The 23749-nt window shown below is 42.2% G+C and overlaps 1 protein-coding gene across 6 annotated transcripts in view; it reads left to right on the top strand.

The window, feature by feature from the left end:
- The first annotated feature begins 9184 nt into the window (after positions 1-9184).
- Positions 9185-23749, top strand: part of RGSL1 (regulator of G protein signaling like 1) — a 132800-nt gene continuing 118235 nt past the window's right edge. For 5 of the 6 annotated variants that reach the window (XM_058430571.1, XM_058430572.1, XM_058430574.1 and 2 more), the window contains exons 1-4: positions 9185-9201; positions 12994-13076; positions 17353-17427; positions 19036-19165. In XM_058430571.1, the coding sequence (XP_058286554.1) occupies positions 9189-9201; positions 12994-13076; positions 17353-17427; positions 19036-19165 (301 nt within the window). In that variant the 5' untranslated portion in view covers positions 9185-9188. The remainder of the gene's footprint in view (positions 9202-12993; positions 13077-17352; positions 17428-19035; positions 19166-23749) is intronic. The other variant, XM_058430573.1, reaches the window with a different exon arrangement.

The raw sequence follows: 23749 nt of genomic DNA, 5'->3' as shown, positions 1-23749 counted from the left end.
ACCTGGATTTGCCACAATTGGTTCTCTATTGCCTGCATACTCCAGGACATCTGGATGAGAAGTTGTGGGAGGTGGAGCTGCCAGAGAGGATAATCCTGCATCCTTCTTTCAGAGGTGTCTCATGCTGAGGCATCAGACTTCTCTGGGACAGGCATACCCTCCTTCCCCTTCTGGTTTCTCTCAGTCTCATTTCCTGAGCAGTGTGCAGAGGACAGGAGAATGAAACAAGGCATGCAACTATGGCCCTCACTCTTAGCTCCCCAAGTATTTCCCTCCCCTTCCCTCTCTCCTCAATTCCAGCAATAGTAATCTGTGTGCCCTGCATGTCTCTGCATCCCTCATTCTCCTTCCATGAGGATATTAAAAGAAATTCATGATATCCTGGCTTTGGGCCTTTTTATAAATATCCTTCACCCAGCACATAGAATTCCTACTGCTAGTCATATTTAGTACATAATAATCTACCCATTACAATAACCACCTCCTCATTCTTTCTTGTTCTGGACCTCTTCAATGCTCATATTGAAGAGACTGTTTTTGACTCTACAGATCTCCTAGAATGTTCTTGAGGTCTTTCCTTTGATTACTTTGTGATTTATCAAATGAAACATGGGACTCTTGAAGGTAACTTCTTCTTCAGGATTTTTTGTTTGTTTGTTTGTTTGTTTGTTTTAGACAGGGTCTCACTCAATTGCCCAGTTGGAGTGCAGTGATGCAATCACCACTCACTGCAGCCTCAATCTCCTGGGCTCAAGCAATCGTCCCATCTCAGCCTCCCAAACGGGTCTGCAGGTGCAAGCCATCATGCCATGCCCAGCTAATTTTTTATTTTTGTAGAGATGAGTTTTCCCTATGTTGCCCTGGCTGGTCTCAAACTCCTGGGCTCAAGTGATCTACCTGCCTCTGCCTCCCAAAATGCTGGGATTACAGATGTGAGCCACCATGCCCAGCCCTCTGCAGGGTTTAATAGAACAAAGCAACACCCTGCATGTAGTGAGAGCTCAGAGGCTTGTCTGCTTCCAGACTTTCTTCAGCCCTGTCTCCCCAAGTGTAGAGTCTAGAAAATTCTTCTTCCAGGCCTTTCAGCTCACTGCTCTGTACATATCTTATTGATTTCCAAGCAATAAACTCATCTGGAACCACTCCTTTGTGGTTCTCATGTGTAATAAAGTTCAATGGCTTGTATATGCTCTCTGTATTTTTCTTTTTAATCCTCACAAATGTCTTATCAGGGAGGTTTAGAGGTGAGTAATCTAAAACTCAAAAGGGTTAAGAAAGTGGCTTAAGGTAGCTAGATATTTAGCTATGTCACATAATGCTATAGCTGGGTGTCAAGGAGGGTAGAATGCCAAGTAGAGTCAAATTACTGGGGACTTGCAAAGAGTGCCCCTTCATGCCTCCCATTCTGCTGCTCCCCTGCTTTTTTTTTTTTTTGAGACACAGTCTCGCTCTGTCGCCAGGCTGTAGTGCACTGGTGTGGTCTTGGATCACTGCAACCTCTGCCTCCTGGATTCAAGCGATTCTCCTGCCTCAGCCTCCCAAGTAGTGGGGATTACAGATACATGCCACCACACCCGGCTGATTTTTGTATTTTTAGTAGAGATGGGGTTTCACCATGTTGGTCAGGCTGGTCTTGAACTCTTGACCTCGTGATCCACCTGCCTTGGCCTCCTAAAGTGCTGGGATTACAGGCATGAACCACCGCGCCCGGCCACTCCCCTGCTTTCTTCAGGACATGAAGAATCTATCAAGCTTTCCTCACTCCTGACAAGACTAAAGCATCCAGTTAGGATAGAGGAGGGCGGGATGAGGGACTCTAGAGGGTTATCATCTTCCTTGTTTCCTTTTTTTTTCTAGTTCCTAGAGCAAATGCATCCTTTGGTTCTGGCCCTACTCTTCCTTTTTAATTTTCTCAGTCAAAAGCGAAAGTGCAGCAGGAATGAGTTGTTTGGTTGTCAGGGACCTTCACCCCCTGGTTTTGGGGTTTGGTGGGCATTCTGAGTTATTGTGGGGGTGGAGGGTGCTTCCCAATGTCATTGAGAGGTGGGGGCTCAGCCACGTCTCAGAATATGGGATGGCATGCGTGTGCTGGATGTTCGGCATGTGACCAGCAGGCAGCTGCCACAGAAAGCTGACACCTGCATTGTTGGAATGATCAGGCAACAACGCTGCTCCCCACTAGAGATAAACAGGGGTCCCTTGCGTGGAAGTAAAATATACCTAGGTGCAGTTCAGATTCCGTGCTTCTCTCTGGTCCTGGGGACCAGTGGAGCTCTGCAGCACCCCCTGTAGGTTCTGCCCTTTTCCTGGTTGTCACCTCTGGCACCCAACCCCTTGTTTCTCCCCAGCAACGTTGGATATATTTGCCTTGGCCAAGCCTTGCAGCTCCTCCTTCCTCTAGTTTTGTTGAACCTCCTCTAGTACCCTTGAAGTTGAGGGGGCAGGGAATCTGCTCCCCTGTACATGCTTTCCCATTGATATGGTAAAGTTGTTTTCTACTTCACTCAGGCCTCCTCCTGATTTTTTTTTTTTTTTTTTTTTTTTGAGACAGGGTTTTGCTCTATCACCCAGGCTGAAATGCAGTGGCGCCATCTCAGCTCACTGTAGCCTCGACCTCCCTGGCTCAAGCAGTTCTCTCGCCTTAGCTTCCCCACAACCCACCCCCTAGAGCTGGGATTACAGGTTGCACCAACACACCCAGCTAATTTTTTTTTCTGTTTGATTTTTGTAAAGACTGGGTCTTGTCATGTTGCCCAAGCTGGTCTCAAACTCCTGGGCTCAAGTGATCTTCCAGCCTTGGCCTCCCAAAGTGCTGTGAGCCACCACCCCTGGTGACACCTCCCCTTTTTGATATTAAGAGCATATTTTAGATTTTTTTAACCTAAAATTGACTTTTTGTTTTTTGCTGTTATAATCTGACCTCATCTTGATGCAAGATCTTTGACTAATAGAGGAAAAGTTATCTGCAAGGGTTGGGAAGCAAAACCCAAGTATTAGTATTTCAAGATATTATTTCTCCACAAAGATGAAAGTTGAAGAAATACCAAAATCACGTGTTAACCCTTAGACCCGTTTCATTTTGAGTACTTTTGAAGCCTTGTTAAATACTAATTTTCACTTGCGTCCATGTGAAGAGACCACCAAACAGGCTTTGTGTGAGCAACAAGGCTGTTTATTTCACCTGGGTGCAGGCGGGCTGAGTCCAAAAAGAGAGTCAGTGAAGGGAGATAGGGGCGGGGCCGTTTTATAAGATTTGGGCAGGTAAAGGAAAATTACAGTCAAAGGGGGGTGTTCTCTGGCGGTCAGGGTTGGGGGTCACAAGGTGCTCAGTGGGGGAGCTTTTGAGCCAGGATGAGCCAGGAAAAGGAATTTCACAAGGTAATGTCATCAGTTAAGGCAGGAACAGGCCATTTTCACTTCTTTTGTGGTAGAATGTCATCAGTTAAGGCAGGAACCCGCCATCTGGATGTGTACGTGCAGTTCACAGGGATATGATGGCTTAGCTTGGGCTCAAAGGCCTGACACTAATAAATTCATCTCTTGTAGTAAATGATTGCCTCCAAATATTATATCTCACAACATGTATCTTCCAGGTAAAATAATATTAGCAGGTGCCTACAAAGCTACAAAGAATTATAGTTAAGGCCAGATACGATGGTGGAATAGGCAGACTTACTGTTTTGTAAGTCCCTCTCCTGGCCCTGGCAGTAAGGACATGGATATTCTGTCCTAGACTCAGCAATCAGATCCTCCACTCAGAACTTTTATGTATATATATTTATATTTATAAATTTATATTTAATTATGTATTAAAACAGACTTACTATTTGGTTGATAAGGGCCTTTCTGTACTTCTCACGTCACAGCAGGTGTGAGCACTCTGACAGTGATCCTAATTACTTTGGAAAGTAAAACGAACTGAAGATTATGTTTGGGGAAAAACAAAAACAAAACCTTCAAATTACAGAGAGGAGTTTTGAAAAGAAAAGTGTAATGTTCAACACTGTGCACCAGAGGGCACCATATTTACATGAGCCTGGAAAGGGCACTTGCTCCCCATTTCGCATTGAATGACCCATTTAAACGAAGTGACAGAGGGATAGAGAGAAGAGCAGGAAAAGTATATAAGCAAGTATTGTCCAAGCACCCAGTAAACATCATGTAGTTCTTCTTCCTGTTAAACTTAGATGCATATGACTAAGCACAGAATCCAGTTAACATAGAGCTATGTGTATCTCAAAAAACTTTTGGTCACTCACTCTCTGACCTTCTTTTTTATTTAGAGTGAAAATTTATTGTGTGAGTCTTGGAGGGACTATCTCCCACTATGGATGCCAGAGGGGACCAAGCAGTCCCTCTCCTGGCCCTGGCAGTAAGGACATGGATATCCTGTCCTAGACTCAGCAATCAGATCCTCCACCCAGAACTTTTATGTATATATATTTATATTTATAAATTTATATTTAATTATGTATAATGCATATTTAATTTTAAAATTACATATATGATATATACATTCACTTTTAAAATTTAAATATGATATAGACATTTAATTTTTAAAATTAAATATATGATATATACATTTAATTTTTAAAATTAAATATATAATATATAATTAAATATAGAATACATACACATTTAATTTTAAAAATCATTTCTTAATAGAGGGGGGGTCTTACTATGTTGCCCAGGCTGGTCTCAAACTCCTGGACTCAAGCGATCCACCAGCTGCAGTCTCCCAAAATGCCGGGATTACAGGCGTGAGTTACCGTGACCAGCCCAAAACTTTTCATCTTGAAGGAAGACTCAGAAGCTCAGGAGCAATGAGAGGTTATGCATGGCAGTGCCTATGACAACAAACACTCAATAGTGGTGGTGCTGGCAATAGTGGCACAATGGGGACAACCACAAATGCTGCAAAAGATGTGTTGTACTTAAAATTGGTTCTTATTTCTACTGGAGGTCGTGTTAACCATCAAAAACAAAATAAGTGTAGTTATCATAATAGGCAGTTGAGCCCGTGTGGATATCTGAATGATCTAACCCACAGATTCTTTGTAGTGGTTATTGATCATGGGGTCCTTAAAAAATGTGTGTTCATTCAATAAGATTCTACTGGAGAGTATAAGCTCTGTGATGGCAAGGATTTTAGACTGTTTATTCAGTGATGCATCCCAAACACCTAGAACAGTTTGTGTCACATAGACCTGCCCAATAAATATTTGTTGAGTGAATGAACAGGAGCCTAAAATGAGCCATCGTGGTAGAGAATCAGGCCCCCACCCAATTTTCAGCCCTGAGTCAGACCTAGAAGCTCTGAAAAAAAAAAAAAAAAAAAAGCATTTTACCAGTTAGGAAGAATCTTGCAATATTTTGCAAGTATTTACCATGAATATTCTTCTTAATCTTTGCCAATGAGACCTGCTGTCATTTCCAGAGTAACTGTGCACTTGGGAAAAGGAGATGCCCAGAGTTTTGCAAACAGGATCAGATCTAGTAAATGTCAGATTTGAGATGTGAATGCAGCTCTATTTCATTTAGAAACCAATTTTTTTGTTTGTTTGTTTGTTTTTGAGACAGAGTCTCGTTCCATTGCCCTGGCTGGGGTGCAATGGCACGATCTCAGCTCACTGCAAAATCTGCCTCCCAGATTGAAGCAATACTTGTGCCTCAGACTTCTGAGTAGCTGGGATTACAGGTGCACACCACCACATCTGGCTAATTTTTTTGTATTTTTAGTAGAGAAGGGGTTTCCCCATGTTGGCCAGTCAGGTCTCGAACTCCTGTCCTCAAGTGATCCACCCACCTTGTCCTCCCAAAGTGCTGGGATTATAGACGTGAGCCACTGCATCTGGCCCCAATATTTTCTATATTTGCCTGATGATAATAATTATCTGGGGGCACTTGGAAAATATACAGACTCCTGAGCCCCACCCCTTCTAAATCAGAATTGCCAGGGGACAGTCTGACAATTTAGGTTTTTAACAACAACCCTGTCAATAAGGTAATTCTTATTACCACACATCTGGTATCCTTTTCTTTTGGGAACTAGAAGGTCATGAAAGGGTCAGGGATCTAACCATTATGCATTTCAAGATTTAGCCAGTGATACTGGCTTTTCATCTTTACCGTTTTTAGAGTGACCCCATTTGGTTGTTAATGGCTCCAATAGTCAGCCTTTTTGAGCTGTGGGAAAGACGGTGGGGCAGCAATTAGGACTCAAGGGTAGGTGCACACAGCTTGATTGAAAACAGTCTGAAAGCATTCCATCTTAAGGAATGTGAGCATATATTACTACTGTATATGCCATTATTTTAGGAGGAGACCACCACTCTATTTATTTTGCAAAAGAGGTGATAATTCAAGGAATAATACGATATTGTAGAATCATGCAATGCTTCACACTGAACTCTCTTAAGATGTATGCAGGCCGGGCGCAGTGGCTCACGCTTGTAATCCCAGCACTTTGGGAGGCCGAGGCGGGCGGATCACGAGGTCAGGAGATCGAGACCACGGTGAAACCCCGTCTCTACTAAAAATACAAAAAATTAGCCGGGCGTGGTGGCGGGCGCCTGTAGTCCCAGCTACTCGGAGAGGCTGAGGCAGGAGAATGGCGTGAACCCGGGAGGTGGAGCTTGCAGTGAGCCGAGATTGCGCCACTGCACTCCAGCCTGGGCGACAGAGCGAGACTCTGTCTCAAAAAAAAAAAAAAAAAAAGATGTATGCATTTTTTTTTTTTTGCACACAAAACAATAAACATTTTCCAAAAGTACATACAAACAAAAAGATGCATATCAAACATATTAGGAAGGTTGCACATGGGAAGACGGGGAATAGAAATGGGGGGTGGGAATTAAAGAAAATAAATGAGAGAGGGACTTTGTATGGATCAATGATAATAACTCAATCCTCTATTTGACAAAGGAGAAGGAAGAGGAAGAAAAAGAAAGTGGGATAAAGGATCAGAAAGGGAGGAAAATAGAAAAAATTAGAGTATGACTCCAGGGTAGACCTGTTTTGTTGTCGCTTGGTTGGTTGGTTGGTTTGTCAGTTGTATTTTTCATGTTTCGCCATGTTGGCCAGGCTGGTCTCGAACTCCTAGCCTCAAGTGATCAACCCGCCTCGGCCTCCCAGAGTACTGGGACTACAGGAGTGAGCCACCACGTCCAGCCCCCACATTGCTTCTGGCCTCTGTGGTAGACCTCCCAGACGGGGCGGCCGGGCAGAGGCGCTCCCCACATCCCAGACGGGGCGGCCAGACAGAGACGCTCCTCACTTCCTAGACGGGGTGGCGGCTGGGCAGAGGGGGGCCGGGCAGAGGCGCTCCTCACATCCCAGACAATGGGCAGCCAGGCAGTTCCTCACTTCCTAGACGGGGTGGCGGCCGGGCAGAGGCGCTCCTCACTTTCTAGACGGGGTGGCGGCCGGGCAGAGGCGCTCCTCACTTCCCAGACGAGGCGGCCGAGCAGAGGCACTCCTCACTTCCCAGACGGGGCGGCCGGGCAGAGGCGCTCCTCACATCCCACACGATGGGCGGCCAGGCAGAGAGGTTCCTCACTTCCTAGACGGGGTGGCGGCTGGGCAGAGGCGCTCCTCACTTCCCAGACGGGGCGGCCGGGCAGAGGAGCTCCTCATAACCCACACGATGGGCGGCCAGGCAGAGACGCTCCCCACCTCCCAGACCGGGCGGCGGCCGGGCAGAGGCTGCAATCCCAGCACCCTGGGAGGCCAAGGCAGGCGGCTGGGAGGCGGAGGCTGCAGCGAGCCAAGACCACGCCACCGCACTGCAGCCCGGGCAACACCGAGCACCGAGGGAACGAGCCTCCGTCTGCAGTCCCAGCACCTCTAGAGGCCGAGGCGGGCAGACCACCGGAGGTCAGGAGCTGGAGACCAGCCTGGCCGACATGGCGAAACCGCGCCTCCAGCCAAAGGAGAAAAACCAGGGAGGGGTGGTGGCGCGCGCCGGCAATCGCAGGCAGCCCGCAGGCCAGGGCAGGAGAATCACGGGAGCCGGACGCAGGGAGCCTGCAGCGAGCCGAGTGTACTCCAGCCTGGGCCACAGAGGAAAGAAAGGAAAGGAAAAAGGAAAAAGGAAAGGGAAAGGGAAAGGGAAAGCAAGATGTATGCATGTTAAACTGACTAATTAATAAGGTGAATAAGGTAATTGATAACAGATTGAAGAAGTATGGTAAGCTACAAACTCATCTTGCAATACATAAAACATCAAGATGTAAAGCAAGAATCTCTTCTCACTAAAATCACTGTAAAATGCAGTATTTGGTCTTTATATATTCTAAAGAAAGTACGGCACTTTTTCAAATGTAAGTGATATTTTATTGACGATTCATTATTAACAATAATCCTTCCAGTTTTCAGTTTTCCCTCCACCCCCCATATGAAAGCCTTTTGGGCATTATATAAGCTTCCCTACAATCCCAAGACTTAAAAACCCTCTCTGGGTGTGACAATGAAGAATTCTATTCTCAGTAATTCTTGGCTAAATTTTGAAGGGTTATAGGGCTTTTGGTCTTTCATCTTAATATTTACTTCCTATTAGGGAAGAACAGGAGAAATGAAGAGTTGTTTAATGAGAAAACCAAGTGCCTGAAGAGCCTTCAGAGAAAAGGAGTTCAAGCCTCTTGGAAGCTGATGTTTTCATTTTACTTTTTTTTAAAGATGACGTTTCACTCTGTTGCCCAAGCTGAAGTTCAGTGGTGTGATCATAGCTCACAGCAGCCTTGAACTCCTGGGCTGAAGCAATGGAGGTTGATGTTTTAAATGGGCAGACTATCCAGGAGATACTGCTTATTAAAATTACATCAAATGTAATCGTTTACAAGACCCTTAGGAGCTGAGTTTAGCAATGCAAAAGTCACCCAAGCATGGGAGAGGTTGGACAGACAAGAGATCTTGGGCACAATTATAAAGAACTTGTCAAATAAAATAGTATGAACTAAAGGCTTAAGTATAGGAGGAGTCTTGCATGTCCAAGGGGATTCAGCAGATTAGGTAAGACAAAGACTTATCTTCATATTAAGGCCTACACCAGAGGTAAGTAGGTCACTGCCAGATAGAATCTGGAACCCCTTAGAGAAGGTGTCATTACGTGTTCACAATGGATAAAGTTCTGTTCACTGGGGGGTAATTCTGCCCCTAACAAATTACTGTGTCAGGAAGAGCATGGCAACATGAGCAGTGCTGGTGAGTCTCTGCAAGGGAGGTCTCCAAGGCCTTGAGTCTCTCAAATAAGGCAAACCATTCATCTTCCCAGTTGTTAATAGATCTGAGTCATTCAGGGGCACCATGGGTGACTTTTATGTTATTCATGCCTTTGTTTTCCTTCTCTTTCTCCTTCTTCCCCTTCCTCCTACCTTCTGCCACCAGATCTTTGAGGATAGTACAGAGCCTTACTCATAAGACAACTAAGGCAAGAGGGAGGAAGTAAAATGTGGATTGGGCCACCTCTCCTCCAGAGAGAAGACTGGTATTTGGTTTGAGATTATGCAGTGATTTCATTTGTTGCCAAGTCAATATTATTATGGTGTGGAAAGCCTTATTATGGTGTGCTAAAAGCCTTCTCAAATTATTAGGAAGTTTGAAGGCAGAACAGGTAAGAAGGAAAAACAAGAATGGAGAAATGAGAGGATGAGGAAGGGAAGGATGTACAGAGCCTTGTCTCTATATCTCCTTAAGACTGTTTTGTCAATGGCAAGCCCTAGCATAGTCAAGCCCCTTGCCACCAGCAGTGTGTGTAGCTATGAAAAACAATCACTAGGGAATTTCTGGCAAACCCCACTTTTCTGTATTCAGATGGGCTCAGTAATGTACTCATTCAACAAATCCATGTTAGACTCTATGAATGATAAACAAACAAAAGTCCAAAAGATTGAAAATCATCAGCTGGGAGCGTTGGCTCACCCTTGTAATCCCAGCACTTTGGGAGGCCGAGGCAGGTGGATTACCTGAGGTCAGGAGTTCAAGACCAGCCTGGCCAACATGGTGAAACCCCATCTCTACTGAATATACAGAAATTAGCCAGGTGTGGTGGCATGCACCTGTAATCCCAGCTACTCGAGAGGTTGAGACACAAGAATCACTTGAATCTGGGAGGCAGAGGTTGCAGTGAGTTGAGATCATGCCACCGCATTCCAGCCTGGGTGACAGAGTGAGACTTTGGCAAAAAAAAAAAAGATTGAAGATTATCTTTTGAAAGAACAATTTATTCCACATTTATAGAACTTAGACATTGTGCAAACACTTTTAGAGCCTAGAGGAAGAAAGGTGAAAAAAGAAAATCCCTCCTCTCACACGCTCAGTCTGATGAGGAAGACAGATATATCAATGGATAAAAACAGTAAGACTTGTTAATTGTAATAATGGAGGATATACGTGATGGTATAGGGAGATAGTGATGAATTCTACCATTGCGGTGGATTCTACCATTCTTGGTTCACCAAGAAGATTATATGTAAACCAGTTCTTAATGGATGACTATTAATGTGTGAGCTGACTGTGCTTGAGAAAACATTTTAAGCAATGGGAATATGGGAACAAAGACATGGAGGTTTCAAGTAAGAGTACCTAGCACATGCAGTAAACAGCAATGCCTTGGCTTAGCTTGCAAACAGGAGGCAGAGTGTGCGGAGAGGCAGGAAATGAGGCTGGGAGGAAACTCAAAAGCCAGATGGGGTAAAGCCTCAGATACTATACTAGAGAGTTTGGACTTTACCTTCTAGGACATCGAGGAGATTTTGAAAGGCTTTAACAATAATAATATCAACAGATTATGGTGGCAGTACGTGGAGTGTGGTTGGAAGGGCAAGAGGTGGGAGCTAGGGAGACCATTTAAGAAGCTGATGCAGAAGTCTAGGTGAGAGAGCATAGAGGCCTGTAATGGAAGAGTAATTTTATGGATGGAAAGGAGAAGACAGATTCCAGAGATAGGTACAAAGAGAAACCATATAGCATGGTCCCCCATTGCATGTGGTGGCATGGAGGGGAGAGAGAGAGAACAAGAGAGTAAGAGCAAGAGTGAGAGAGATTGAGAGTGAGGGTGAGAGTGAGAGACAGGGACAGAGACAGAGAGAAGAGTCTCAGTTTTCAGGATTAGATAATTTATTGAATGATGATTCCAGTAACTGGGACTGGGAATGTAGGAAAAGGAGCAGGTTGGGAGGCTTGGATACATTGAACACGTTGAGATGAAAGTGCCTGATGCATATGCACGTAGAGCTGGCCCATAGCTCATGTATATTTAAAACCAGAGTCAAGAAGAGAATCCTGGACTGAAAACACGATTTTGGAATCACCCATATGGAATAGATTAAATAAATCAAGGACTGCTTATAAAAAGAAGAGCGGAGGGCTTGGGAGGGGTACAGATAAAACACACATAACACTTGACAGCAAGAAAAAAGATGTATGTGAACAGAGGGCAAGTGCTGATACCAGCTGTGTCACTCACAATAGTGTTTATCTGGGTTTCCTTTTTTTGTTTTTTTGAGACAGAGTCTCACTCTGTCGCTCAGGCTGGAGTGCAGTGGTGTGATCTCGGCTCACTGCAACCTCTACCTCCTGGCTTCAAGTGATTCTCCTGCCTCAGCCTCCCAAGTAGTTGGGATTACAGGCTCCCGACACTATGCCTGGCTAATTTTTGTATTTTTAGTAGAGACAGAGTTTCTTCATGTTGTTCAGCCTTGTCTTGAACTCCTGGCCTCAAGCAATCCACCAGCCTCAGCCTCCCAAAGTGTTGGGATTATAGGCATGAGCCACCGTGCTTGGCCAGGAGTTTCTAATTCTATTTCTATTATATGAAGCCAACAACCACCAGTGTCATCAGGAAAAATGATTGTTTAGTTTTCTTATATCATAACTACATGTTTGTGACTATGCATGGCACTTACTGTCCTCATCAGATGCTTAGGTTGAGAGATGAGCTTAGGGCATAGTATTCGGACCCATTTTTCAGTCTTTCATTATGAACTTTGGGTATGACTGAGTGATGGTGGGCCATTGATAAAACAATTAGTTTATTATTCACTAGCTGAACATTGTGCTCTAAGGAGCATAGACAGTAAATTAGAGGAAACTCTAATTTACTAAAGGAGTTAGTTGCTTCATTCACTGGAGTCTCCGTGTTTGGCTTTATGACATTCAATATTTATCTTCTTGAATTAACTTGGGCAGCATGATGATCACACCTGAGCGAAGTAATAAGTATGTTGCATGATCAAATTAATATTCAAGAAAGCTCTTGTCAGGCAGTAATGTTGGACCAAACCTACCAAGTTGAAATTTGACTGGAATAAATGTACATTCCTGCCCTTGGTTTCTGAAATGTGACTGCATAAGTAAAAGCATAATGGAGTTAACAGTGTAATATGAGAGCCCCCAAAGCTAACCCCATTTCAGGCCCCATTACACTAGCATCAGATGCGACCTAGGCAAGAGTTCTCTTATGTTCTGCTCTGGGAAGCATTTGAAGTGTTTCAGTTGTGAGTACCACTCCAGCCAATGAGAGAGCCAGATGGAGAGAAGGCCATGTGAGGAATGGGTTGAAGAATTGCTTGGTGACTAGCTAGCAGGGTTGGAGGTAAGCAGACGTCTGTGATGTCTTTATAAATACTGGAAGCACTGTCCCTTTTAAGGGGACTTAAGTGAATTCTGTCAAGCTTCAGAGGGCATAATTTTTACATATAGAAGGTAAAGGAAGACAGTCACAGTAGGAAAAAAGAAATCTACCACTTCACCTTCTTCATAAACGGAATGGGCATACCTGAGTCAGTGAGCTCCCCACAGCTGGGAGTGTTTAAGCAGAACGATATTGAAAAAGAGAGTCCTGGAGAAGGGGAGAAATGGAATTGGATGACCCTAAAGGCTGTCATCATGCTGAGATTTGGCAATGTGAAATGATCCATTCGATTGCTTCATTTTCTGAACCTGAATGCAATTCTGGTTCATGTTTTGTTTTTTTATTTCTCTCTCTCCATATAGAGATAATTGGTTCTACAAATCTTATAATTCTGCTAGAGGATGAAATCTTTGCCGATTTTTTCAACACATTTCTTTCCCTCCCGGTAAGCATTCTCAGATTTAAATACAAATGTTTCATTAGCAGCTGAATAGTGAAACTCACAGAGCTAAGCAACTTTTTTTCTTTGTTTGTTGTTATTTGGGGTTTTACTAAATTTCTTCTTAAATAAAAATCTCTTTTAATTTGAGCAAATAAACGTGAATCAGAGCCACCTTTAAAATCTCCAAAAACTTCCCATTGTTGATGTCATCAGATCCTAAATCCCCAGCCTCCTTACTTGCCTTTACCTGTCCAAAGTTACTTCTCATCATACCCTCTGCTGATCGCCAGTGCTCTGTTGACAGAGGTCTACCCTTACTGGGTACCCCTGGCATTCCACCACCTCTGAACCTCTCCTTCGGCTGTGTTTGTTTTCTGCCAGGAATACCTTTCCCATAGTTCTACCTATGAAAATCTTAAATACTCTTCAAATCTCTGCTTAAATTCCATTCTCCTTAAGGAATTCCTAGGTCCTCAGCATTGGAACCTCCTGATGGGAACTTCTCTGCTTCTGAGCCCCTTGGCACTTTGCAACTCTCTTGAGTTATGTGTGTGTGTGTGTGTGTGTGTGTGTGTGTGTGTGTGGCCCCCAGTAGATTATGAGACAGTGAATTTCTGCAGGACAAGGACTGAGGATTATTTATTCTGCTCTACTCCCTTTACCAGATGTTTAGTGCATAGAAATTGTTGTTGACTGGAACAAGCCTATTTCCCTAATCTATGCAACTAAAACAAACCTCAAACATCAAAGTATTCTTAAACTCAAACCTGGACTTATCCTGAATCTTTTTTGGTTTAAATCCTTGGTGACATTTTAACACTGGTGCCTTATGAATTGTGGCTCATCTTGATGCATCCTTTCCCATAAGATGGTATATACTAAAAGGCGAAATTTCAGTCAAGTGGGAAAAGCACCCTCTATATCCCACACATGGTTATTGGATGGTTACTTTGTGCCAGCCCCTGAGCTGGGCTTAATATTGGGGATGCACATATTAATGACACCATCCCTGCATCCCTGTCCTCATGGAATTCCCAGTCTAGTGTGAGAGATATTTATTGAAATTCTGGGTGACATGACGGAAGTTTTTAGGAGGCAGTGGGGGTACAGTACTCACGAGAGAGAGAGAGATCATCCCTACCTGGAAATTCAGGAAAAGCTGACACAAGACAAATATTAAAAGACAAGAAGGTACTTGACAGCTAACTGGAAGCAGAAAGTGAGGAGGAAAGGATACATAAAGAAATAGGAGGAGGCTGGGCACGGTTGCTCATGCCTATAATCCCAGGAATTTGGGAGGCCAAGGTGGGGGGATCACCTGAATTTGGGAGTTTGAGACCAGCCTGGCCAACATGGTGAAACCCTGTCTCTACTAAAAATACAAAAATTAGCCTGGCGTGGTGGCGGGAGCCTGTAGTCCCAGCCACTCGGGAGGCTGAGGCACGACAATCACTTGAGCCCAGGAGGCGGAGGTTGCAGTGAGCCGAGATTGCACCGCTGCACTCCAGCCTAAGTGACAGAGCGAGACTCCACCTCAAAAAAAAAAAAAAAAAGAATAAAAATAGGAGGAAAAGACTAGGGAGTGAGTAGCAAGAAAAGCAAAAGCATTATAGACAGAACAGAGAAAGTAAAGGCACCAAAGAATACAATCCTTTGACACTTTGGGGCAAATTGTAAGTAACTCAGGAAGGCTGAAGAACGGTTGTGAGGGCGAGACGCCACAAGAGATAAGCTGCACAGGCAGGCTGTGCCAAGCCCTGGAGATCAGGCAAACTATGCCTAGGAGTTTGGACATTACCCTAAGGCGTTAGAGAGCCATCGAAGGATTTGAAGTAAAAGAGTAACATGTTCAGGCTTTCATCTGAGAAAACTACTCTGCAGAGGTCTGGCCAATGGGTGGGCAGGAGACCTTAATGGAGGAAGGGAAAGGGGTTAGGAGGTTGTTTCAATCATCTAGGTGGGAAGTAATGAGGGTCTAAAGGGAAAGGGGAGAGGAGGATGGGATAAGTAGAGGAGACTGTTAACAAAACAAAATATAGAACCATGTCACTGTTTAAATGTTAGGCAAGGTGGTAACAGGAAGAAAGGAAGCAAGGGTAACAGGCTTGGGTGCTTGGATGGATGGTGGTGTCAGGCAACAGGATTAAAATGAGGATAAGGAAAAGGCCTCTCTGAGAGTGGGTCTTTTATGTGTTTCTCACTCTTACTATTGTCTCTGCCACTGTCTTAATGAAGGTTTCAGAAGTAATCTTTTTTTTTTTTTTTTTTTTTTTTTTGAGACAGATTTTGCTCTTGTTGCCCAGGCTGGAGTGCAGTGGCACAATCTCAGCTCATTGCAACCTCCACCTTCTGGGTTCAAGTGATTCTCCCGCCTCAGCCTCCCAAGTAGCTGGGACTACAGGCATGCACCACCACGCCCAGCTAATTTTTTGTATTTTTAGTAGAGACGGAGTTTCTCCATGTTGGTCAGTCTGATCTCAAACTCCAGACCTCAGATGATCTGCCTGCCTCAGCCTCCCAAAGTGCTGGGATTACAGGCGTAAGCCTCCACGCCCAGCCAAGAAGTAATCATAAGACCCGTTAATCAGTCAATTCACCAACACAATTAAAACAATTCACAATAATGTTCTAGAAACAGAGAGTGATGTGGGGAGGGGAGTTCCAGCCAAGAGTATAAGAAAGTCCTGGCCACTTAGGCAGCTGTGGCCTATAAAGAAAGACAGCAGTAGTAGTTCGTGTTGAATACTCCTCAAGTTTACAAATTTCTACCACTTAATTCCCATAGTCACCGTGTGCAGTAGGAAGTATTTTCCCTTTTTACCAACGGATCTCAGAAGTTAAATGATTTGCTGTAATTCCAGCACTTTGGGAGGGCGAGGCAGGTGGATCACTTGAGGTCAAGAGTTCAAGACCAGCCTGGCCAACATGGTGAAACCCAGTCTCTACCAAAAATATAAAAATTAGCTAGGCGTGGTGGCACATGCCTGTAATCCCAGCTACTAGGGAGGCTGAGGTAGGAGAATCGCTTGAACACGGGAGGCGGAGGTTGCAGTGAGCCAAGATCGTGCCACTGCACTCCAGCAAAGGCGACAGAGCCAGACTCCATCTCAAAAACAAAAACAAAAACAAAAGTTAAATGATACGCCTAAGATCACACAATGAATCTAGGGCAGTTCTAGGAGCTGACCAGGTCTGCTGGCTCCAGGCCTGATGTGTTTTCCACATTAGCCTGTGCCCTCTATGGTATAAATGTCGGGTAGTGAAACGGCTTCCAAATCCCACTCCCACATAATCTCACAACTTCACAGTCCTACTGCCACTCCTTAAAGGTAGCTTAACACACCACTCAGGGTGTGTTGCGTTACACACTGAGTGCAGAGCAGAGAGAGATCCCTAAGGACTGAGTCTCCTTTACAGACTTATAATTGTAACATGCAGACAGCAACATCACCTTCCTTCAGCACCTCACAGCCAGTGACAAGGGACAAATGGGATTGAGGGAAGAGGGCCATAGACTAACAAAAGTGTGAGGCTGTTCATCTTGGGGAGATGGTCAGACTGACATGAAGTGCTGAGAGTTCAGCCAAGAATTGGAGCTTCAGCCCCTCTAGTTTTCTGCAAATACTTCTGGGACACTTTGAAGACATTTTGTTGCCCATGGTGAGACTGCTTAAGTTTACATACCTGTAAACATAGAAGTCCTTTCCCATCCATTTCAAAGGTGGTTGCCTAGGTGACAGTCTCTTTTCCATGACAAAAGGGGATGGTATCCTAGAATTACATTATCAATTTTGGACACTCTCAATGCCTCCCTATGTAATTTGTATCCCCAGTCTCCACATCTTTAGTCCTCTCTGTCTTCTCCAGTTTAGGTAAATCCAAAGCTATTTTTCACTGGGAAAACGTTTTAGACATTTGCTAAGTCCGGGGAGAAAAGTGAATACTGAATACACAAAGTAAATACGTTCTAATATCATGGGCCTTGGCCTTTGCACACAAGCAAATAGCTCTCAGGTCGGCTCAGGCTCCACAGGAAAGATAGCTCCCAGGTTGGGGCATGGTGGAGCCAAAAGATGAATGAATCTTGCAATTCAGTCTGTTTAGAGCTTGTTTGTATGTGTGCAGGGCAAGTTGATGCAGTAGAATAAATTTAAGAATTAATGTCCCTTGAAATAAAAGAGCCATGGAACCTCCCTTCCTCTGCGGCTGTAGATGGACTGTGTCATATACATGAAGAGAAGCTCTACTCCCTTGACTGTTTCCTAGCTTTCTTTTGCAGGTTTTTGGTCAGACACCATTTTATACTGTTGAAAATTCACAGTGGAGCTTGTGGCCAGAAATACCTTGTAACTTGGTGAGTAAAATTCTTCAGAGGTAGAGAGTTTAGGGTGGGAGAATGAGGGAACTATAATTGTTTTTTGTTGTTAATTTGTTTTTGTTTTTGAGATGGGGTCTCGTTCTGTCACCCAGGCTGTAGTGCAGTGGTGCGATCTTGGCTCACTGCAACCTTTGCCTCCCTGGCTCAAGCAATCCTCCCACCTAAGCCTCCCAAGTAGCTGGGACCACACAGGCACATGCCACCGTGCCCGGCTAATTTTTTGTATTTTTGGTAGAGACGGAGTTTCACCATGTTGCCCAGGCTGATCTTGAGCTACTGAGCTCTAGCAATCCACCTGCCTCGGCCTCCCAAATTGCTGGGATTACAAGCCTGAGCCACCGTGCCTGGCCTGAGGGAACTATTTGAAACGTGAATTGGGAGAGGGAGAAAAAGAGGAGGTCCAGAGGGTAACTATAGGAGAAACTGTAAAGCAGGTGAGTAGAACAGACAGCATCAATCCAGGTCTACATTTCTCCTTTTTACATTTTTTACCTCTTATCCAAGCAATTGCTGGTGAATTCTTTCCATTATATTCCAGTCCATAGTTAGGAAATGGGATTCTCACATCTACCGTGATAGGTTAGACACTTGGGAAACTGTGCTGAGAAGAACTTTAAGGGCACATCTAAGCAAGAAAGAGTGTGGGAATTGACTGGCAATGTCTGCGATGGGTGTGGGATGGGAAGTGGCAGCCCATGGGCCACATAATTATTGTCAGTATGCATTATCAGATGTAGATCAAAATAAGATGCTTCTCTGCCATTTCTAATGACTACTTGACTATTCTCCAGAGGGATGTTTTTCTCCCAATTTTTTTCTTTATGCTCTTTTTCTTTTTTCTTATTTTTCCCCTTGTCCCCACGCCTGTTTTCCTTTTCTACTATGTAGACCTTAGACTTACTAATGGCTTCCACATCCCCTACAAGGGGGCATATAGGATCAGAAAGACCACTCTAAACCCTGATAACAACAAGGTTTTTCTTTCCATGAGTTCTGGAGAGTTGAGAAGAGACATTCTATTCTGATGCTTACATTTGATTTCCTAAGGATAACCCTGAAAGCTGAAAAAAATTACCTCCTTTCTCTGTGGCTTGATCCTTCAGGAATATATCCTGTATTCTAAACGATGTTATGTGTGAATCTTTGTTTTTGTACATGTAGTGTAATTGATAGGGGTTAGGAGTTTGTTAGAAATTACGAGTGTGTTTACAAAGAAGCAAGTTGAATAGAGTTATGATCTGACATCACAGACCCAAATCTTTTCTGCTTTTCTTCTGTCAAGCAAGACTTAGATGTTTTCTTTAACAACTTCACTCAGGGATAAGAAAGAATTTTTTCATGAAAGATCAAGCTTTTTATTTTCTACCAATCCACTTACTTCTTTGCAAGCCTCTGCTCCTCTTTGATACTTCTTTTTTTTAGGTCCAGGTTCCAGGTTTATAGAAATTATTTTTAATCAACACACCTCTCCTTCTGGCCAGACACTGCAAGTGTGAGGCGATTAGTTGCCCCTTACTAAGTTGTATTTTTTTTAGCAGTTCAATTTTATTTAGCATTTTTGTTTCTATTTTGCTTTGACTCTAGATTGCCAAATACAAAGGGTTATTGACCTGGTTGGAAAAATACCGATTACCTTTCTTCTGTAAAACAAATTTGTGTTTCCATTACATTCTCTGTCAGGAGCTCATCAGTTTCATTAAGTCCCCAGAAGGAGGTAAGCATTGGTGTGCGTGTGTGTGTGTGTGTGTGTGTGCAGAAATATAGGAAGTCACATTTCATAATGATCTTATGCAGGTCAGTACTATAGTAAGGTATAAATATTGGCTGAATTTATAGATATGTGCATAGCCCAGCCCATGTTATGGCAATAGGTAAACTCTTAGCCTGAAATATTGGTATCAAGAGAAATATGCAGGAGTCTGACGGACTGGGCTGTTTATCTCACTGTAGCCAGAAATGAGAAAATTAATGGTGGCTGCAGAACATAGTAAAATTGCCTAATCTAGAACCAACAGATTTCACCACATTCATTACTACCATCTGGTTTAAGCCAGCAGAATTTTTTACCTAGTTAATGAAATCATCTCTTAATTTGTCTACTTGCTTTTACTCTTGCTCTCTTGCTCATAGAAGCCAGAGTGAGACTCTTAAAAAGTAATTGGTGGTGGTGCTGGAGGGACTCCTAGGAAGATGATGAAATAGAAAGCACTAGGAATCTGTTTCCTCATCCAGGCAACAATTGCACTGGCAGAATCTATATGATGTAAATATTTTGAAACTCTAGAATCTATTGAAGCTTGCAACATTCAGGGGAAAGTTTAGACAGTAAATTGTAGTTGATCTCATTCAGTTTCAGCTCTTTGCACAGTAGCAGCTACTTACCCTCAACCCCAGCCCCATGGCACACAGTTGTGCACATGTTCCTGGGGCAGCTTACAGGAGCCAGGGTGGGCAAAAAGAACCTTGTCTTCCAAATATCAAGGATCTGTGCTCCGATTGCTGCTTCTGATCACAGAAGTACAGACAGACGTGGGCAGTCATTGTTGTTGTACTTTCCCATTGTTGTAAGCCCCTCTCCCTCTAGCTGAAGCGACTTTTAGGGGATTTACAGAGCTGATATCTTCCTGCTTCTTCATTTTCTTTTTTTTCCTTTTGGGAGGCAGATCTTAAGGATTAGGACATTCAAAAACAACTGCATATATGGAGAAAATTAGAAAGTAACCGCCTATGCTTAAAGAAAGTTGCAGGCTCAGAAAAGATATAGGAAGACAAGTTTACACCTCAGGCCAATTCTTGGCACAGAGATATCCTACAATAACAATAAAAAAAAAAACAAAAATAATAACAACAAAAAAAACCCCAGCAAACTCTGTGAAAATGAGGGAATCTGATTTCCAGAGTTAACACATCATTAGGTTCAAATATTCAGTTTTTAACAACAACAACAACAAAAAATTCAGAAGGCACACAAAGAGGAAAGTATGTCTAATTTAAAGAAAATAAAGATAAACCTAAAGAAGCTGTCCTTGAGAGAGTTCTGAGGGCAGATCTACTAGATAAAGACTTTAAAACAACTGCCTTAAATATGGTCAAAGAACTAAAGGAAGATGTAGAGAAAGTCAGGAAAGTGATAAATGAACAAAATGGAAATATTAATACAGAGAAAAACCTTAAAAAAAAAAGTGATTCTGTAGCTGAAAAGCAAAACTAAAATGAAAAATCTACTAGAAAGATTTAAAGGCAGATTACAGCAGGCAAAAGAAAGAATCCATAAACCTGAAGATAGCACAGTAGAAACTATTTAATCTGAGGAACAGAAAGAAAGAAGTTTAAAGAAAACTGAACAGAGCCCCTTGATGGGACTTGTGGGGCACCATTAAGCAGGCCAACACACACGCATTATGGAAGTCTAGAAAAAGAGTAGAGAAAGAAAGGTGCAAAGAGAATATTTGAATATATAATGGCTAAAAACCTCTCAAACTTGATGGAATACATGAATATAGACAACAAAGGGCCCAATGAACTCCAAGTAAGATGAACTCAAAGAGATCCACACCAAGACATATTATACTCTTGAATGCCAAAGACAGAGAGAGAATGTTGAAAACCGTAAGAGAGAGAGAGAAATCATTCATCACTTTACAAGGGATCTTCATAAGATTATAAGCAGATTTCTCATCAGAAACTGTGGAGTCCAGCAGGCAGTAGGTTGATATATTCAATGTTCTAAAAGAAAAAAAATAACCAAGAATCCTATATTCAATAAAACTGTCCTTCTAAAGCAAGGATGAAATTAAGATATTTCCAGATAAACAAAAGCTGAGGGAGCTTTCCTGCAAGAAATGCTCAAGAGAGTCCTGCAGGGTGAAATAAAAGAACACTAGACAGTAACTTGAAGCCATATGTAGTAAAGATCTCAACAAAAATAAATAGAATTCTAACGTCATAAAATAATAATAAAAATAATATTTAAAAGCTATCATCATTGTAATGATTTATAACTGCACTTTTTTAAGATTTAAGAAATTAATATATGTTTTACAAGAATACTAGTCTAAAAGATAGTATTATTGTAACTTTGGTTGGTAACTCCACATTAAATTTTGTTTTCCACATAATTTAAGATATTAATGCATGTTAATTAATTATTAGTTTATATTTTGGGGAACGCAATGTAATTCTGTGACATCAACAACCAAAAGGGGGAGACAGAGCTGTCAAAGAAGCAAAGTTTTTGTATGTGACTGAAATTAAGCTGGTATAAATCAACTTAGAGTGTTATAAACTTACAATGTTAAATGTAATCTTCATGATAATTGCAAGGAAAATGGCTACAGAATTTACACAAAAGGAAATGACAAAGGAATTTAAATGTTTTACAAAAAAATCAGTTAAACACAAAAGAAGACAATAATCCTGGTAATGCAGAACAAAAGAGCTATAAAGTGTATAGAAAGCAAACAGCAGAATGACATTAGTTTCTTCTTAATAGTAAATTACTTTAACTGTAAATGGATTAAACTCTCCAATAAAAAGACAGAAATTGGCAGAATACATTTTAAAGCAAGATCCAATTACATGCTGTCTGTAAGAGATTCAGTTTAGAGTCAAAGACATAGACTGAAAGTGAATGGATGGAAAAAATATTCCCTGTAAATAGTAACCAAAAGAGAGCAGGGGTGCCTATAATGATATCAGACAAAATAGACTTTATTTAATTAATTTATTTTTATCCTACAAAAAATAGACTTCCCTCTCCTTCCAAAATAGACTTTAAATTTTAAAAAAAGTTTACAAGAGACAAAGAAGGACATTACTTTTTAATGCAAGTTTCAACATATCAAGATGTAACAACTATAAACATCCACACACCTAATGATAGGCCCTCAAAATGTATGAAGCAAAAATGGACAGAACTGAAAGAGAAAATAGACAATCCTAAAATAATCATTGGAGACTTCAATACCCCACTCTTAATAATGAATAGAATAGTAAGACAGAAGATAGGTAAGGAAATAGAGACTTAAACAATACATTAAACTAGCTAGATCTAAAAGACATATACAGGACACTCTACTCAACACCAGTAGCGTACACATTCTTCTCAAGTGCACATGGAACATTTTCCAGGATAGATTGTATATTAGGCCAGAAATTCTCAACAGATTTTAAAAGATAGCATACAAAGTATCTTCTCTGACCACAAAAGGATGAAATTAGAAATAAATAACAGAAGTTAAAGTAGAAAATTCACAAAATTGTGGAAATTAACACAGTATTAAACAATGGATCAAAGAAAAAATTACAAGGGAAATTAGAAAATACTTAGAGATAAATGGAAATGAAAACATAACAAAACTTATGTGATAAAATAAAAGCAGTGCTAATGGGAAAATTTATAGCTACAAATGTTTACATTTTAAAAAGAAAAATCTCAAATAACAAACTTTACAACTTAAGGTTCTAGAAAAAGAACAGCAAATCAAACCCAGAGCTAGCAGAAGAAAATAAATAATAAAGATTACAGCAAATAACAATGAAATAGAGAAAATCAATGAGATCACAAACTGGTCCTTTGAAAAAGTCAGCAAAATAAACCTTTAGTTAAGTGGATTAAGAAATAAGAAGACTGGCTGGGTGCAGTGGCTCACTCCTGTAATCCCAGCTACTCGAGAGGCTGAGGCAGGAGAATCACTTGAACCTGGGAGGCGGAGGTTGCAGTGAGCCGTGATCATGCCACTGCACTCTAGCCTAGGTGACAGAGCAAGACTCTGTCTCAGAAGAAAAAAAAGAAAAGAAAAAGAGAAGACTTAATAATTACTAAAAAAGACTATAAATCACTAAATTCAAAATGAGTCTGGGCATGATGGTTCATGCCTGTGATCCCAGAACTCTACAAAGCCAGGATGAGAGGATTGCTTAAGGCCACAAGTTCAAGACCAGCCTGGGCAACATAATGAGACCCAGTATCCACAAAAAATAAAAATAAAAAATCCATACAGGTGTCATGCACCTGTAGTTCTAGCTAATTGGAAGCAGAGGCAGGAGGATTGCTTGAGCCCAGGAGTTTGAGGCTGTAAAGTAATTACATTAATTACATTAATGTAATGTAATGAGGCTGTAATGAGTTCTAGCTAATTGGGAAGCTGAGGCAGGGGGATTGCTCGAGCCCAGAAGTTTAAGGCTGTAATGAGGAGTTTGATATGCCACTGCACTCCAGCCTAGGTAACAGAGCAAGACCCTATCTTAAAATAATAATAATAATAAAATGAAAGTGGGGACATTACTATCAATTCTA

This window comes from Hylobates moloch, unplaced genomic scaffold, assembly GCF_009828535.3.
Source record: "Hylobates moloch isolate HMO894 unplaced genomic scaffold, HMol_V3 SCAFFOLD_18, whole genome shotgun sequence".
NCBI classification, from domain to species: domain Eukaryota; kingdom Metazoa; phylum Chordata; class Mammalia; order Primates; family Hylobatidae; genus Hylobates; species Hylobates moloch.
The sequence above is the reverse complement of the archived record's forward strand: the minus strand, read 5'-3'. Positions and strand labels throughout refer to the sequence as shown.